Source organism: Oryza glaberrima, chromosome 10 (assembly GCF_000147395.1).
Source record: "Oryza glaberrima chromosome 10, OglaRS2, whole genome shotgun sequence".
In the NCBI taxonomy this organism is placed as follows: domain Eukaryota; kingdom Viridiplantae; phylum Streptophyta; class Magnoliopsida; order Poales; family Poaceae; genus Oryza; species Oryza glaberrima.
This window is the reverse complement of record NC_068335.1, coordinates 21,551,557-21,568,015: the sequence shown is the minus strand read 5'-3', so window position 1 is coordinate 21,568,015 and position 16,459 is coordinate 21,551,557. Positions and strand designations below refer to the sequence as shown.

The window sequence follows — 16,459 nt, the reverse complement described above, 5'->3', positions numbered from 1 at the left end:
GTTTTTCCTGTGGTCTAATTAAACGGTCATTCCTACGTTTTTTCTGTGTTTTGCAATCCTTTGTTTTACACTTTTATTTCTGTCAGAATCCTATGTTTTTTCTATTCCTCCGTTTTTTTATTACTGTGATAAAGGGGCCCTAAGCTTTGAGGTTAGCGTAGTGAGGTGAGTGTAGCTCAATTAGAAACAGCGAGATTTGTCGGTTTCATTATCCAGTTATTCGGATATGCTATAGATAATGTGTGTGTATGCGTATGGAGATGAGTATGTGCGTTGTTACTTATGAACATCTACATATTTGTACCATGTTCATAAAATGGTTATTGTATAGACGTACAGTACAACTTCAGTGTGTGTACACCATTGTGACTATTATATAATAGGTGTACTAATCGGGTTTTTAGTTCCCATTATCTTTTTCATGGAGATGTTTTTGTTCGAATTTTGGTCGGCTCAGAAGAAGCTAAAGATTCGACCACCTAAGAGGCGGAAGCTAGATATAGACCGGTATATTTTTGGATTTTTGATGTTTCATACGTGCTAGAAAAATATTTCAACTTGGGGTAAAACGGTGTTGCATTTGTTTGAAACATGTAGATTTTCACGATTTTTTTTAATGTTTCAATCAATGTATCTTTGTTGTTTACCGCATGATTGAAAAATGTTTCAAGTAAATTTAGACGATATTGTAATTGTTTAAAACACTTTTTTTAAGTCTAGTGATGAAACAACTTCTGCATTTTTCATGCGGCCGATTTGTAGTTGCTTCGTTTTGGTTAGTCTAAAAAAATTGTGACTATTATACGTAGTGACTGGAGTATTATACGGCGGCTCTACATATAAATACCCAGTGATTTGCCTCCGGCTGCGGATCCACTCGGTGACGTGTCACTCTGCCATGGCGGCTCTCACCGTTGGGCACGCGGCGATCGTCCATGCCACCACGCGTCTCGAGGACGCCCGGTCCACCGGCCGTCGGCGGCGGCGGCGGGGGATGATCACGGTGCGCGCGGCGGCGGCGGCGACGAGCGGGTGGGAGCCGGGCAGCTGGAGGGCGCGGCCGGCGAGGCAGATCCCGGAGTACCCGGACGCGGCGGCGCTGGAGGGCGCGGAGCGCGACCTGGCGTCGTTCCCGCCGCTGGTGTTCGCCGGGGAGGCGCGGAAGCTGGAGGAGCGGCTCGGGGACGCCGCCATGGGGCGGGCCTTCCTCCTGCAGGGCGGCGACTGCGCCGAGAGCTTCAAGGAGTTCGCCGCCAACAACATCCGCGACACCTTCCGCCTCATGCTCCAGATGGCCGTCGTCCTCACCTTCGGCGGCCAGATGCCCACCATCAAGGTCCTCCTCGCCTACTCCCATGGCTTCATCTTCTCACCATTTCTCCTTCTCCAATCCATCCCTAACGATCTCGTAAAAAAATTAAATTAATTAAACCGCAGCTAGTTTACGTACATTCACAATTAATTTTGTTGCGAGATGTAGAACCGCAGGTAGTTAACATATATTCACAATTAATTTTGTTGCCAGATATAGAAGCTGAATTTGAATTTGTGGAGTGATATATTACACACGTTAATACATCTTCTCAAATTTTTTCATAACCATTTGAGTAACATGCAAGCAACGAGGAGATCAAAATCTACTTCCTCCATTTTATACCCGATTGGAATTCGAGATCGAAAATTATCTGTTTCCTGTCCGCCACACGCTGCATTGTTTGGGTTTTTGGCGCATTCAGATAGAACGAATATATGTCATGTGGCTGATCACTCGGGCTTAAGCTGTTGCAGGGTCCCAGCTGTCATCTTCACAATCTCTCTTTGAGATGGCGATCGGTCGATGTAGACATAATCGTGTCGACTTCGCTGTCAAGTTCTGAAAGATCAGGCTTTATAATTTATAAATTATGGCACAGCGCGGATTCATCCATTCAGTTTTCTGTTTTTTCCCCCTGAAAGGCATAGTCGCATAGATGGTTGATTGTTAGCAGTTATATATGCTATGAGTCTTAAGTTAACGGATCAACAAGTCAATCGCCAATTTCCATCCCCAATATTTGACAGACAAGGTACAGCAGCAAGAAAGACAGGGATCAGACGTGGCCACCAGTGCACACATGAAACCATAAGCATTCATATTGTTTAAAAGACAAGCTAGATTCAGTATCTTAGTCTATTCTGGAATCTAGATTGACAAACAAAAGTGTATTTGCAGTTTTCTTTTTGAGGTTTATGTTCTTCAAACCATTGATGGCTTAACATTTAATGATTCAAGTGCTGATAGACAGGTGGAGAGATTGACTGATTGACAATGTATATTTCAGGTTGGAAGGATGGCTGGCCAATTTGCAAAGCCAAGATCAAACCCAACTGAGACTATAGATGGAGTGACACTTCCTTCCTATCGAGGTGATATTATTAACAGCGATGGTTTTGATGAGAAGTCGCGTGCACCAGATCCTGAAAGGTTAATTAGAGCCTACAGCCAGTCCGCGAGCACCCTGAATCTTCTGAGAGGATTTGCTCATGGAGGGTATGCAGATCTGCAGAGAGTCACCCAGTGGAATCTTGACTTCTTGAGGGACAGCACGCAAGGGGACAGGTAGTTGTTAGCTTAGCTCAAGTGCTAGACATTTTGCAATTAGTTTTATTCAAAACTCTTTACGCATATTAGTGGTTGTTTCATATGAATGCAAATGTTTATTTTCCAAACAACAGACATAGGAATTGCATTATTTAGTACAGATGGCATGTACGCATCAGACCCTTAATATAATCATGGTGACGTGGCAAATAGTAGCTAGGGATTTCTAGTAAGTATCATTGATAATAATCCTTTATACAATGGAAACCAAGATCATGTCCTCTTTTGTTTTTTTCTGTGAGCAGGTATATGGAGCTGTCCGAGAGGGTTCACGATGCCATCGGATTTATGGTTGCTGCTGGTCTGACTCCTCAGCATCCCATCATGACGACGGCTGAATTCTGGACATCTCATGAGTGCCTTCATTTGCCATATGAGCAAGCATTGACTAGGGTGGACTCCATTTCTGGGCTTTACTACGATTGCTCTGCTCATATGCTTTGGGTTGGGGAGAGGACTCGACAACTGGATGGTGCTCATGTTGAATTCCTTCGTGGTATTTCCAACCCTCTAGGTGTAAAGGTAACCAATCCACCTCTTCAAAGTTGGCTTATTTGTATAAGACTTTCAGCCAATATCTTCAATATGTAATATATCTACTGAAACTCTCAAACTATGTATCAGCATTGGACTACTAGAGGTACTTAAGCTCCATCTCAAATGACAAGTAACAATATTTACTAGTAGTACCATAGTTCATCATCAGTCATCGGTCTTATGCTGTTTAGCCTTAGATGTAAATGCTAATTTGTCGGGGAAAATATTTATTTTTTGAAAGACCGCCAGAAAAAAAAACATTGTATATCATGTTTACCATGCCATCGCAAATATAAGTACAGTAGCCATGACTTTATGGTTATTGTTATTTGTTATACAAAACGAGTTGTCTATGCACATAGTTAATTTTTTCTGTGTTAAAAAGGTGAGTGACAAGCTCGAACCTTCAGAGCTTGTTAAATTGTGTGAGATTTTGAATCCTCACAACAAGCCCGGAAGACTGACAATCATCACAAGAATGGGTGCTGAGAACACGCGCGTTAAGCTCCCACATATGATCAGAGCAGTCCGCCAAGCTGGGTTGATTGTCACTTGGGTCAGTGATCCCATGCATGGGAACACCATCAGCGCACCATGTGGTCTCAAGACAAGATCATTCGACGCGATCAGGGTAAGGGTAAGAACTGAGGGCATGTTCAGATTGTAGCAAAAATAAACCTTACCAACTTTTGGCATTGCCAAAATTTTGGCAATTTGACAATATTGCCAAGTTTTAGCATGATTTCTTATTTATTTACTAAAGGTTGGCAAGAAACTAAATGGATGTACATTTTTGACAACTTTACTAAAAAAAATAGTATGGTTTAAAATGGTATCAATCTGAACAAGCCCTGAGACTTTGCCATTCATGGTTTGATGAACAACTGACTTATTACACATGAATATTTGACATATTGACACCATTTGTGTTTCTTCTTGTACATGTGCAGTGCGAGCTGAGGGCTTTCTTCGATGTCCATGAGCAAGAGGGAAGCTACCCTGGAGGGATTCACCTGGAGATGACAGGGCAGAACGTTACAGAGTGCATTGGTGGATCCAAGACGGTGACCCTTGATGATCTCAGCTCTCGCTACCGCACGCACTGCGACCCCAGGCTGAATGCATCGCAGTCGCTTGAGCTGGCTTTCGCCATTGCTGACAGGCTAAGGAAGAAACGAGACAGGGCTTGGAATAGGTTGGTGTACAGGGCGGTAGCTTAAGATATCTAGCTCGGAATTTTGGCCCTACAAGAAGAGATAGTATCTAGCTTGGAGTAGTTCATTCTTTTTTTTTTCCTTTGAATAATAAAAAAAAATAGAGCCGGCGTGGCGACGTCAGTACTCTCTTCTGCTTCATTTCTTCACTAGTAGTTAACTTTGTCGAAGTTTCTTTTCTTCAATAAGACGACTTGACTATCAAAAGAATAATTAGGAGCTAAATGGTGTATGTGCCGCATGCATTATCTTAAGCCTTGTTCTGAAGTCTAAAAAACCTAAGAACATTCAGAAAACAAAAAAACATCTCTGAACATCATGCAAAATTCCTGTGATCCTCTGTACATTAAGTCTCGACGTGGGCCAGATGCTGTGCCGGCCGTCTGATAACTGGGCCTACATGGCACTCAAGAGCGCAAAGCCCATCTCAGCCCAGCTCCCACTCTTCCCATTTTGCCCCTACGCTCGCCCACCTATCTTACCACTGACACATCGGCCCCACCACCACTACCCATCAATTAAACCCGCCCGATTCGCATCCAACGGACCGCATCCCAGGGGTAAACACGTCATTCTATCCCCACCCCAAACCCTAAACCATCCTCTCCGCAACCCGACTATAAAAGAGCTTAAAAAAAGCCTCTCCTCTCCCCGAACCCTAACTCCATCTTCCCCGGCGGCGGCGCAGCAGAGGAGATCAGCCATGGTGAAGTTTCTCAAGCCCGGGAAGGCGGTGATCCTGCTGCAGGGGAGGTTCGCGGGGCGGAAGGCGGTGATCGTGCGGGTGTTCGAGGAGGGCACCCGCGACCGCCCCTACGGCCACTGCCTCGTCGCCGGCCTCGCCAAGTACCCCAAGAAGGTGATCCGCAAGGACTCGGCGAAGAAGACGGCGAAGAAGTCGCGCGTCAAGTGCTTCCTCAAGCTCGTCAACTTCACCCACCTCATGCCCACCCGCTACACCCTCGACGTCGACCTCAAGGAGGTCGCCGCGGGGCCCGACGCGCTCGCCACCAGGGACAAGAAGGTCGCCGCCTGCAAGTCCGCCAAGGCGCGCCTCGAGGACCGCTTCAAGACCGGCAAGAACAGGTGGTTCTTCACCAAGCTCCGCTTCTGAGCTCTCTCCTGCGGCGGCGGCGGCGATGGGATGGTACTGGTGCACGGCCATCTCATCCTTTTTCTCTTTTTCTAAAGCTTTTCGCTTTCTGAGTAGCAGCCAATGAATGGTTTTGGATTTTCTAAATTAATCTCAATCACCCTGATGTAATGGTACTACTGCCTGCTTGTGTGGGTGTGGATGTTTAGTAGTATGGATCTATCAAAGAAGCATATTGGGAGACGTTCTGTGTCAATTTTTCGCACTGGTTATGGTTCATTTTCTTGTCTTAGTTATAGTTTGAATTTGATGTCGATTGCTTGCGCTAAATTCCCTGATTAGTGTTTTATTAGTCATTGGCTCATTGCTTTGTTGGTGCCAAGGTGTGCAACATGAGCCTGTCTGGATGGATGGATTATGTGATGCTTCTAGTATTAAGGTTCAGGCGGATAGCTGATTATGTGTTTACATTGTTGGATTTGAATAAAGGAATGCAATAGGACATTCATAAGTAATGTTTTCATTCTTTTAGTTGTTGCAACCAATGGTTGCCTACCCTATGATCCTTGTAGAAATCTGAGATAGTACCACATGGTGTTCTACTCACAAAAAATAAGTATAATTAGGATGTCCTAATTCAGTGCCTCATGCTTGCATACACTTCACTGGTAGGTCTGGAAATTTTGCTCAGCTAGTGTGGGAATGCTGCTTACTATTTTTTTTTGCACCACTAATATTCTTGTTTAAATAAGTTTGAAGATTGAGATATGTTATGGGATGTCATTGACCTTAGCTCCGTTTTGACTTTGATGGCGAGACACTTGAAGTTAGGTGATATTCCAATATCTTATGGTTTATGTAGCTTTTGGCTGGTGTGTAGTTTTTGAGGGGCCAAATTTATAAATACTCATTGCTGCTTGTTGTGTAAGCTGGAGCAATGCTTGATATTTGGCAAAAACTACCTTGGCACATCTTGCTTGATTTTGAAAATGTCTTGAAACTTACTGTACGCCATAGAGGAGCTTATGATAGGTTGATTTCGAACAAAGCTGCCTCGATTAGTAGTCGCACCCCTGGGTGGTCAGAATGTCAGATAAACTTTACTCCCTTTGTTTCACAATGTAAGTCATTCTAGCATTTTTCACATTCATATTGATGATAATGAATCTAGACATATTTATCTATCTAGATTCATTAACATTAATATGAATATGGGAAATGCTAGAATGACTTACATTGTGAAACGGAGGAAGTAGTTCTCATCATATCATTTTTTCCCATCGCATTACTACATTATCATATTGGCAGTCAATCATGTTATGTAGGATGCGATTTCTTGCATCACAAAAGAACATGGAAGATGTGATTTCTTGCGTCACAAAAGAAGCCTTCGGGGCCTGATAGAACTGATGCCAATCTTGTGCTCAGAGGTAGCAAGTTGATTGGCTGGCGCTGGACTTCATTCCTTGTTTTTCTTTCTGTTTATTTGTTTACAAGGCTGGATGCTGTTCTGTTATTCTGGTTTACTCTACATGTTCTGTTTGTGCTGTGACTTGTGAGTTGTGTGTCAAGCTGTCTTTCGAGATATTGTTTTGCAGAATGCTCGTTGTGCCACAGCGGGAATGAGTTAACTCGATGAAGGTTGTGCACTGTGTGATTGCTTTATCATTTTTGTAATGCTCATTTCTATTTGTTCCACACCTGGGACGATCTTATATCAAGGTTTCTTGAAGAAAAATGGATCATAAATTCGTAACACATCTCTCCACAGGTCCATGTATTCTTACTTCTGAGACAACCAAACTGACCACATGATCAATGTATGAATAATAAAAGGCCTCCGGCATCTTTTTTTTTTTCTTTATGCTTATGCTTATCAGCTAAAATTTGAATTTTCAACCTTAAATTTGAAGCTGATTTTGGAGCCTCATTGGAGTGCCGCGTGTATATCTAATATGCAAGTTTGAACAATTATACGTTGATACGTTGCAAGTCTGCGTCTATTATCAAGTGCTAGACCTTTTGCAATTAGTTTTCAGCGAAAAAATTTGCACTTTGTTAGTGGTTTTTTCATAAGAACTGGAATGTTTATTTTCCAAACTACTGACAGGACGTGCGCGTTCTTTTGTCTGGTCCTGATTCAACACAGATGGTTTGTCTACATCAGACCCTTTGTATAATCATGGTGACATGACAAATTGTATCTAGGGATAATCCAGTTTCCAGTAAAAATATATTGACAATCATCCTTTATAATATATGAAAACCAGACGGTGCCCCATCATTACAACGGCTGAATTCTGGACATCTCATGAGTGCCTTCATTTTCCATAGGTACGAGCAAGCATTGAGTTTCACTAGTGAGGACTCCGTTTTTGGCCTTTACTACGATTGCTCTGCTCATATGGTTTGGTGAACTGACCATTAGTGTCTGAGTACATTTGCAGTGCGAACTGAGGAATTCACTTGCAGATCTGTCATTACCACACACACTATGACCCCATGCTGAATGCGGGCATTTGTGTGCCGATCAGGCTCATTACCTCGGTCCCAAAACATACATATTAAACTTGAAAAACAGATTTATTTGATTTCGCACAAAAGGACACCATTTATTAGTTGGAAAGCATATAAATAAAACAGCTTAATGAAACATTGCCTTACCTCAGAATTTCGTTGGCTTAATGAAACATAGTCCTACTAGATTGCTGTCATTCTTTATTTCATTTGAACAATTAAAATAATAGGACCGATGTCAGCACTCTCTTCTGCTTCGTTTTGTATTTAACTTTGACAGAAGGCTAGTCGAAGTTCCTTTTTGTTTTCAAGAAGACTTGACTAACAAAAGAATAAATTAGAAGCTTAAGTGCAGGATACTCTTCAGTCTTGTTCTGGAGTGCAAAAGAGCAAGAAGCGCGAAGAAACCGGCACATTTCGCTATACCCTCTTTGATGCATCCAGAGTGTTGTTTTCAGCTGTCCAGATGTCCATGGAACTGATAAGCTATCATAGTACCCTTAAACCAGCCATTAATTTGATTCATGGAGAAAAACATGTTACTACAGTGCAAGGCTTCTTCAAGTTACTGTCACATAATCCAAGGCTTAGGATCATCAAAACATAGAACATGACACAGGACACTGATTGAGTAAAAACCTGACAATAATATGCTACTACAGAAGTATTTGGACAAGGCAGCTTCAGCAGCAGCAACTCAAGCACAAGATCACTGAACTGATTACAGGTAGCTTAACTGAGCACTCACTCCTAATCCTCCTCCTCACTCCCCCACTCCATATCCTACACCTGACTACTTTAATCACCCTCCCAAACACAAACAACAGCTAGTAGAATTATCACAAGTCAACGACTAACACCAGCAGTTAACAATGAGAAGTAAACATTACTAAACACATAGTAGGCCATACCAACAACATGGAGTTGATCAATCCTCATCCATGGCGGCTGTTGCTGCGGCAGCGGCGGCGGAGATCACCTTGGCCTTCTTGTGGTGGTGGTGGTGGTGCTGCTGCTTGCCGAGGAAGGCCTCGACGAACAGCTGCTGGGCGTCGAGCAGCGTCTGGGTGCGCTTCATCTCAGACTCCATCCGCTCCTTCTCTATCTGGAGAGAGATCTCCAGCCTCCGCTCCTCCATGCGGAGGAACTTGTCGCCGACGGCGCGCAGCGCCGAGGCCACCTCGGCCATGGCCTCCGCCTCGGCGTCCTCCTCGCTCTTCTCCACCTTGATGGCGGTGGGTTGTTCTCGCTGCGCCACAGGCTTGGAGCGGGAGGCCTTGGGGATGGTGAAGCGCAGGCCGCTCCCGCTCCCGCCGTTGGAGATGAGGCCGTGAAGGCTCCTGCTCCGCCCCGCGTCCGCCGCCGCCTCCTCCTCCTCATCCTCCTCGGAGGAAGGGGAGGAGACGGGAGAAGGGGACGCCGGTGAGGGGGAGGCGGCCGCGGCGGCGGGGCCCTTGGATTTGATCTTGATGATGGGGTTGGGGCTAGGGTCGGGCGCCCCGCCGCCGGCGAGGTCGTGGAGGAGCGGGAAGAAGGGCCACTTGGGGCCCTTGGAGCGGCCGGCGGCGCGCGCCCTCTCGGCGCGGTACCGCTTCCGGAGCTTCTCGATCTTGTGGCGGCACTGGACGCCGGACTTGTGCGTCGCCGTGGGGAACCTCCCGCAGCGGGCGGTGACGGCGCCGGCGACGTCGTCCCAGTCGGAGGCCCTGAGGTTCCCCTTGCGGAGCCCCTCCCACCTGTCGCGGTAGGCCTCGATGAGCGCCAGCGTCTCCTCGTGCGTCCAGCACGGCGGGGGCAGCCTCCGCCCGGAGCCCCCCGCGCCACCAGATGACACCGCGGCGGCGGCTGCCGCGGCCGCCGCCGCGGGGGCGGCCAGCGGGGGGAGGTCCGGGGAGGAGAGCGCGTCCGGGTTGGGCGGCGGGGAGGAGGAGGACGACATCGTCGGCGGCGGTGGGAGCTAGGGTTTGGTGGTGGAGGAGAGAGGAGGGGATGGGGAATCGGTCATAAAGGCGGAGGTGGGCCGCGCGGCGGGCGTGGGCCGGGGAGGTGAAATGACGGGATGGGGGGGGGGGGGGGGGGGGGAGGGGAATGAACCGCGGCGGCCGCGTCCGCGTGGGTGGTGGTGGTGGTGGTGGGCGTGCGGCGCGCGCGGTGGCTGGCTCTCTCTGCCTCTGCCTCTGCCTCTGCGTCCGCGGGGTTTGTCGCGTGGCGGCGCGGTGGTGGTGGTGGTGGGTGGGGCGGCCCAGCGAGGGAGTGGTGGCACGGCACGGCGCCGCGGCATCGTGGGGGCGAGGCGAGAGATGGAGCGGCGCGCGGCGTGGGCGTGGGCGTGGGCGTGGGCGTGTGCCGTGTCGGATCGGGGGTGGGGGGGGGGGGGGGTGGTGGCCTGGTGGGTGGGTGGACGTCCCTCTCGGCTAGTGCTTTCCGTTTCCGCCGCGCGGATGCGGTGCGGTGCGATGCGCCCGTGGCTTTTTCGAATGGGGAGTAGCCGCGCCGTCTGGTCTGTGCCCCGTCTCGACCCGTGAATCTGCGATGGCGGCCGATCTCGCCTGCTAATTTATTCGCGCGGCGCGGCGGCTACGGCCTACGGCCACCACGCCCACGCGCGTGCCGTGCCGGCGTGGCTGCGTTTGGTTTCGCCGTGCAGCTAGGGCCCATTTGAAAGCGTTGACAGTCGTAGGGTGTGATGGGATAATAATGAGATAAGCGGGATAATGTTGGGATAGCAAAATGGATAAAGGGTTAGAAAAACAATGAGGAAGGAATAATGGATGGCTAGGATTTAAAAATATATATTTTTTGGTAGGTGAGATTATTTTCCTAACCCATTTGCCAAGCAACCTCTTAAATCCTAGCATGTGTTTGTAAATATGTAATTGTCCTAAATCCTTAATTCATGATCCAACTCCAATACTTTTTTTTTGCGGGGATCCAACTCCAATACTTACAAGCTACTATCATCTTCAGAAATCATGAAAGAGATGAGAGGATAAATATGATTATTACTTACGTTTATTTTGATGTACGATTATAAGACATGAATATGTGTTTCAAATTTACAACCAATATATATCAATGTTAATTTCCTTAAAGAACTTCTAAACCACAAGTACAACTTGTAAGAGTTATCCAACCCACTCTGCTCCATTTTTGCATGGATCTCAATCATTTGATAGAACTTCAACTCTATTGGATTTGGATCTAAAAGGCTCTACCAAACAGTCCCTTTGATCAAAACGAATGGAGGTGATCCTAACAACAGTAAACTAGCAGAGCATTCTTGAATCGTTTCAAAGGGGTTATCATTCATCACACTACTGTGTGTATTTTAGTAGGTGTTTGTCACGACAACGTGAGCTATGTCTATCAAGTTCCATAAATAACATGACCCTAAGATAAAATTCAAGGAATATCTCATATTTCATCAATATGTATCATGTTATTTAATACACCAATAATACATTGGTATAACATAAAGGGCTATAATTATTTTCTCAGAAACATACAAGGACTTGTTCTATAAATTTTATACATAAGTAAAGAAATGTGTTTAGTTATCTAGTATATAGTATGTAGCTTGAGGTCTGCCTCATATCACCAAGCCTGTCTTACCTAAACCTGTTTTCCACATGAGATATTATTGGGTTTAGTAATTGGATCTTCGGAGCTGCGTTGGATAGAGCTGTTGTTCGGTTGATGTATCGTTTTGAGTGTCAAGACCATCATACAATTTTGCAGCTCATACAGTGTAACCGCATTATATTTTTTTTTCTCGTCCCATAAGTTTACATAAGGATGAACTAAACATCCGTTTTTACGCACTAGATTTTCCTTCTTTTTTTAGGGTCCCTTTGATTTGTAGGAAAAATGTAGGAATTTTGGAGGTTTTCAATCCTATGGAAAAAAAAATCCTATGAAGGCCTTTGAAACAAATGATTAAATCCTATCAAATCCTTTAAAATTCTTATGGAATGGGTAATCCTATGCACATTTTGAAGGAAAGTTAGCAAGAGGTCTAACCTCTTGGAACATTTCCTCTGAGTCTATCTCTCTCATCTGATTCCTGCGTTTTTCCTGTGGTCCAATCAAACGGCCATTTTTGTGTTTTTCCTGTGTTTTGCAATCCTCTGTTTTATAATTGTATTCCTGTCAGAATCCTGTCTTTTTCCTATTCCTCTGTTTTTTCATTCCTACGATTTAAAGGGGCCCTTATAGTTGGAGATAAGCCTATGTGATCTAAATCAACCAAGCATCTTTCCTCAATATGAGATTCTACTATCAAATTGTGTGCAATGGAAGGTTGGAAAATAATAGCGAGGGAAAAACTTTAACTTTAAAATAACATGTATTTGTTGAAGCATTGTGTATTTCTCTCATCCTCATCGTGTCCCCTTCTCATGCGAAGAAATTAATAGTATGTAACACTAACGTCTTACAACATTTCACATCTATTAATTCACAGAATAATTAACTATTTGCCACTTTTACGAGTGGTGCTAAATTATTTGTCACTGGATCCACATGTTATAGACACATGAGGGCCGACATGTTATAGACAACGAGTGGCAAATAATTAATTGCCACATCTTAAAGTAGCAATAAATTAAATGTCCCGCGGTACGAATGATTCCGGTTAGTGCCATTCTCTCCTTATTTTCTCATTTTTATAGTAAGTTTCACAAAATTGTAGACACTTGGATCAAAGTATCATAAAACTACAGATTTAGCGTCAAACTTTTCACAAAAACTACAGATTTAATGCACCATATCACAAAACTTCAAATTTAGTGATGAAGTTATCAAGAACTACATGTTCTAGAGTTTAGATCGTATCACTATTATTTATTTAAAGTTGTAAATATGTAGCTTTATGATAAAATAGTTGTTAAATCTATAGTTATATGATATAATACATTAAATCTATAATTCCATGATAAATTTGACACTAAATCTATAGTTTTGTGACACATTATTAAATATGTAGTTTTATTATCAAAGTATTATGTAGTATCGTGAAATTTACTCCATTTTTATTATCTTTGCTCTTAGTTTGTTTTCATGGACGATTTTGTCCCTGATCTAATCGGTCCTCACTTTTGCCCTCGCCGCCTGAGCGCCAGTGCAAAGGGGAACGCCGAGTACGCCGCCGCCGCCGCCGCGGCCCTCTTTGCTGCTGCCTCGCTCTAGGGTTCGTCCAAGGGGGGGGGGGGGGGGGGGGGGGGAGAGAGAGAGAAGGGCGGCTCTCAGCGCGAGCAGCGGCGGGGCTTCCCCTTCCCGTCCGAGCGCCGCGCGCATCCAGGGCCTTCGAGGTATTCCTCCCCCCTTGCTATGCTGAGCCGGAGTAGATCGGGGATCCAGCCGGAGCAGTCGTGCTAACTCTCTCTCTCTCTCTCCAACACTTGCAGGTGCTTGCTGCGTGATGGAGCCGGAGGCAATGCCGGCGCCTGACCCCAACGACGCGAGGCAGCGGTTCTTGTTGGAGCTCGAGTTCATCCAGTGCCTCGCAAACCCTACCTACATCCACTGTACTGTACTGTATCCTCGTTCTCGTTTCACTTGGCTTGGGGTTTTACCGCGGATCTTTTCATTAGGTTTATTGAACAAATTAGTGTTTAATCTTTGACTTGATGGTATTAGTTAAGGAAAAATAAACAGCAATTTGATTGTGTTGGTCAGCAAGCGTGATACACTGCCTAGAGTAATTAGTTTGCTGGTAGTCTGGTACCGTAGATTGGATGCATAATTGAAGTGTATGTTGATCAGTAGGAAGGTATGGATGTCTGGATTATGTTTTGCTTATGCCCAATTACTCTCAATGCTTCTGCTATTTTTAATGGAATCAAACTTGTTAAATGAGTACTGAAATTAATACTGTATGTAAAATGGCATTTGGCTAATATTTCTTATGTTGAAACAGATCTAGCACAGAATAGGTACTTTGAGGATGAGGCATTTATCGGGTATCTCAAGTATCTCAAATACTGGCAGCGTCCGGAGTACATCAAATACATAATGTGAGTGGCCGTATAATTTAGATCTGTTTGCTAGTAGGTGCTTGCTGTGACAAAATAGCTTGGTCACACTGGTTGTTGTTTGTGTAGGTATCCGCACTGCCTTTTCTTTCTTGAGCTCCTCCAAAATGCGAATTTCCGGAATGCAATGGCCCATCCAGCAAGCAAGGTGACCCTTTGAAACCCTTTTTCCTAGTACACATGTGCCATTTCAACCTTTTATAGTACCGCCTATAACATCCTTTCAGATTTCCCCTTTATTAAGTGTATTTGGAATGTAGTACTTTGACTGTAGATTGTTAGTGAATGGGGATGAGCTAAAACTTTATTATTGTTGTTCTTACAGACTTATGAATGGGCACCTTTATTTGTTTATGAATTAGTTAGGGGGCAACTGAACAAATTGGAAGCATATCATTTGTTCATATTGTACTGCATATTCGTAATTCTGTTTTGTCTGTTGTGCTTTATTAGCATCAGTAGCACAAACTAATTCCTTCCATCAAATTATTCGCAGGAAGTTGCTCATAGGCAGCAATATTTCTTCTGGAAAAACTATAGGAACAATAGGTTGAAGCACATCTTACCCCGCCCTCCTCCTGAACCAACTCCGGCACCTGCACCTGCACCTGCACCAGCAACAGTGCCCCCAGCAGCACCAGTGCCGTCGACCGTGGTTCCACCTGTTGCTGCACCATCATCATCTTTGCCACCTATGTCAGCAGCTGGTGCATCTGCAATGTCTCCTATGCAGTTTGCAGGAACCCCTGGCACCAATATCCCAAAGAACGACATGAGAAATGTCATGGGTGGACAGGGTGGTAGAAAGAGAAAGTATGCACTTCCCTTACAATCATCCATATCTCTTATGAAGTTGTTTGTTTTCTTTGCAGTGATGTTTTGCCTTGCGAGTTGTTTTCCGTCTATGCGAACATATTTTTGTTTCTGTTTTCTAGATTATGAAGATCCTCTTCCTGTTATACAGGAAAGACGGCTGAGGCTCTCAATGTGCTTTTGCAGGAGAGCTGAATTGTTCCTCTTTGGTAGGAATCGTTATTTGTTGAAAAAAAAAAAAACTGAACAGAGGAATCTTGTTGTGTTTTTCCTTTTATTTTCTCCATCCCTCCTCCCTCTCCCGTTGTGTGTTTGTATATGGTGAGGGAACGGAGTTTTCCAGATGGTCAGGATTTTTCAGTGATTTTGTCAGCGAGTACAAGGTTTACAGTAGGATTGCTATGACTGAAAGATGAGTAGTCAGTTGAATTGCCTAAACTTTGAAGTGTGTCATGTAGCTACAGCAGCTTATTTCCTTTCGTCCCTGTTCCGTATGTTTTGAACTCAGAAGTATGGTATTTATGTTCAATAAAACAATTCGATATGACTGATATACTGTTTTTCTTGTCACTACAGGATGGGCTAGTGGAACTGTGGAACATGCTGGTCAACTTTAACAGACAGACAACATTGTATGCAAGTGAAGAGTAATCTTCATATTTATTTCCTCGTAGGCCTTTATTTTGCAGCAATTTAGAAGCTAACAGTTACTCCTATTTGTGCCGCTGGAGATGTAATTTGGATAACAATATGTCCTGTACGCTTGGCCCTTGAATGATTGGCTCATCTATGTGGCCTTGTAATTATAGGAGTACTAATTTTTTGGTCACTGGAAGATCACTGAAAACGCCAGAGAATCCACAGTAAAAGCCTGTTTCACAGAGCCCATATTTTCAGGGTACGATGAAGTGGTTACGCTCGGTAGTGTGTTCTTCATTAGTTCATCGTTACAACAACAGTATTGGGATACGGGATCAATTTGAAGGTCCAATCAACTTAATATTGTCGGTCGGCAGTGATATTCTCACATTCTTTGTACATCTAGAAATATGAAGCTTTAGGGCCCCTTTGAATCGCAAGGTAGAAAAAACGGAGGAATAGGAAAAACATAGGATTCTGACAGAAATTGAAGTGTAAAATAGAGGATTGCAAAACACAAGAATGGTCGTTTGATTGGAGTGCAGGAAAAAAGCAGGAATCGGATGAGAGATAGACTCAAAGAAAATTTTCCAAGAGGTTGAAGCTCTTGCTAAATTTCCCCTAAAATCCACATGCAATGTGCCATTCCATAGGAATTTCATACGATTTAGAAAGCTTCAATCCTTTAAATCAAAGGGCCAAATAGTAAAATTTCCTATAGGATTTAAATCCTATAAAATTCCTATATAAATCCTTTGATTCAAAGGCCCTTAGTTTTGCTATCTTTGTACGTAAAAGATCGTATTGGTAGAAATGATTTTGTTGAAGTATCATCTAGTTGTCACGGCTATTTCTTTTTCATATATTTTGTAGAAGGGCACAGTATCAAAGTATTACATGTAACAGCGACTTTATGCTTCAGTTATGCTTCACGGTACTTTTTTTTCCTTTTCATTCATATGCTTACAGCATG

At 44.4% G+C, this 16,459-nt stretch overlaps 4 protein-coding genes across 4 annotated transcripts; 3 read left to right on the top strand and 1 right to left on the bottom strand.

The window, feature by feature from the left end:
* The first annotated feature begins 254 nt into the window (after positions 1-254).
* LOC127785967 (phospho-2-dehydro-3-deoxyheptonate aldolase 2, chloroplastic-like) lies at positions 255-4,515 on the top strand. Its single transcript, XM_052313292.1, has 6 exons — positions 255-264; positions 810-1,336; positions 2,322-2,599; positions 2,887-3,163; positions 3,564-3,809; positions 4,129-4,515. Exons 1-6 carry the CDS (start codon positions 255-257, stop codon positions 4,396-4,398), a joined length of 1,608 nt encoding a protein of 535 aa, XP_052169252.1. The 3' UTR covers positions 4,399-4,515.
* Positions 4,516-5,030: 515 nt separating this feature from the next.
* On the top strand, positions 5,031-5,728 carry LOC127752912 (60S ribosomal protein L27-3-like). The gene has a single exon (XM_052278355.1). The coding sequence runs from the start codon at positions 5,096-5,098 to the stop codon at positions 5,504-5,506; it is 411 nt and encodes a 136-aa protein (XP_052134315.1). The 5' UTR covers positions 5,031-5,095; the 3' UTR covers positions 5,507-5,728.
* A 2,769-nt stretch (positions 5,729-8,497) lies between these two features.
* On the bottom strand, positions 8,498-10,075 carry LOC127752899 (trihelix transcription factor ENAP1-like). Its single transcript, XM_052278339.1, has one exon. It carries the CDS (start codon positions 9,939-9,941, stop codon positions 8,931-8,933), a length of 1,011 nt encoding a protein of 336 aa, XP_052134299.1. The 5' UTR covers positions 9,942-10,075; the 3' UTR covers positions 8,498-8,930.
* A 3,020-nt stretch (positions 10,076-13,095) lies between these two features.
* LOC127752910 (mediator of RNA polymerase II transcription subunit 31-like) lies at positions 13,096-15,781 on the top strand. The gene is made up of 6 exons (XM_052278352.1): positions 13,096-13,311; positions 13,408-13,527; positions 13,920-14,016; positions 14,104-14,182; positions 14,531-14,847; positions 15,424-15,781. The coding sequence occupies exons 2-6, from the start codon at positions 13,422-13,424 to the stop codon at positions 15,431-15,433; spliced, it is 609 nt and encodes a 202-aa protein (XP_052134312.1). The 5' UTR covers positions 13,096-13,311; positions 13,408-13,421; the 3' UTR covers positions 15,434-15,781.
* Positions 15,782-16,459: the final 678 nt, after the last annotated feature.

Coding starts and splice junctions, on each gene's coding strand:
- LOC127785967 (XM_052313292.1), top strand. Junction 3,164..3,563: donor CCAACCCTCTAGGTGTAAAG/GTAACCAATCCA, acceptor TGTGTTAAAAAG/GTGAGTGACAAGCTCGAACC. Junction 3,810..4,128: donor GATCATTCGACGCGATCAGG/GTAAGGGTAAGA, acceptor GTACATGTGCAG/TGCGAGCTGAGGGCTTTCTT.
- LOC127752912 (XM_052278355.1), top strand. CDS start 5,096: ATGGTGAAGTTTCTCAAGCCCGGGAAGGCGGTGATCCTGCTGCAGGGG.
- LOC127752899 (XM_052278339.1), bottom strand. CDS start 9,941: ATGTCGTCCTCCTCCTCCCCGCCGCCCAACCCGGACGCGCTCTCCTCC.
- LOC127752910 (XM_052278352.1), top strand. CDS start 13,422: ATGGAGCCGGAGGCAATGCCGGCGCCTGACCCCAACGACGCGAGGCAG. Junction 13,528..13,919: donor AAACCCTACCTACATCCACT/GTACTGTACTGT, acceptor ATGTTGAAACAG/ATCTAGCACAGAATAGGTAC. Junction 14,017..14,103: donor GAGTACATCAAATACATAAT/GTGAGTGGCCGT, acceptor TTGTTTGTGTAG/GTATCCGCACTGCCTTTTCT.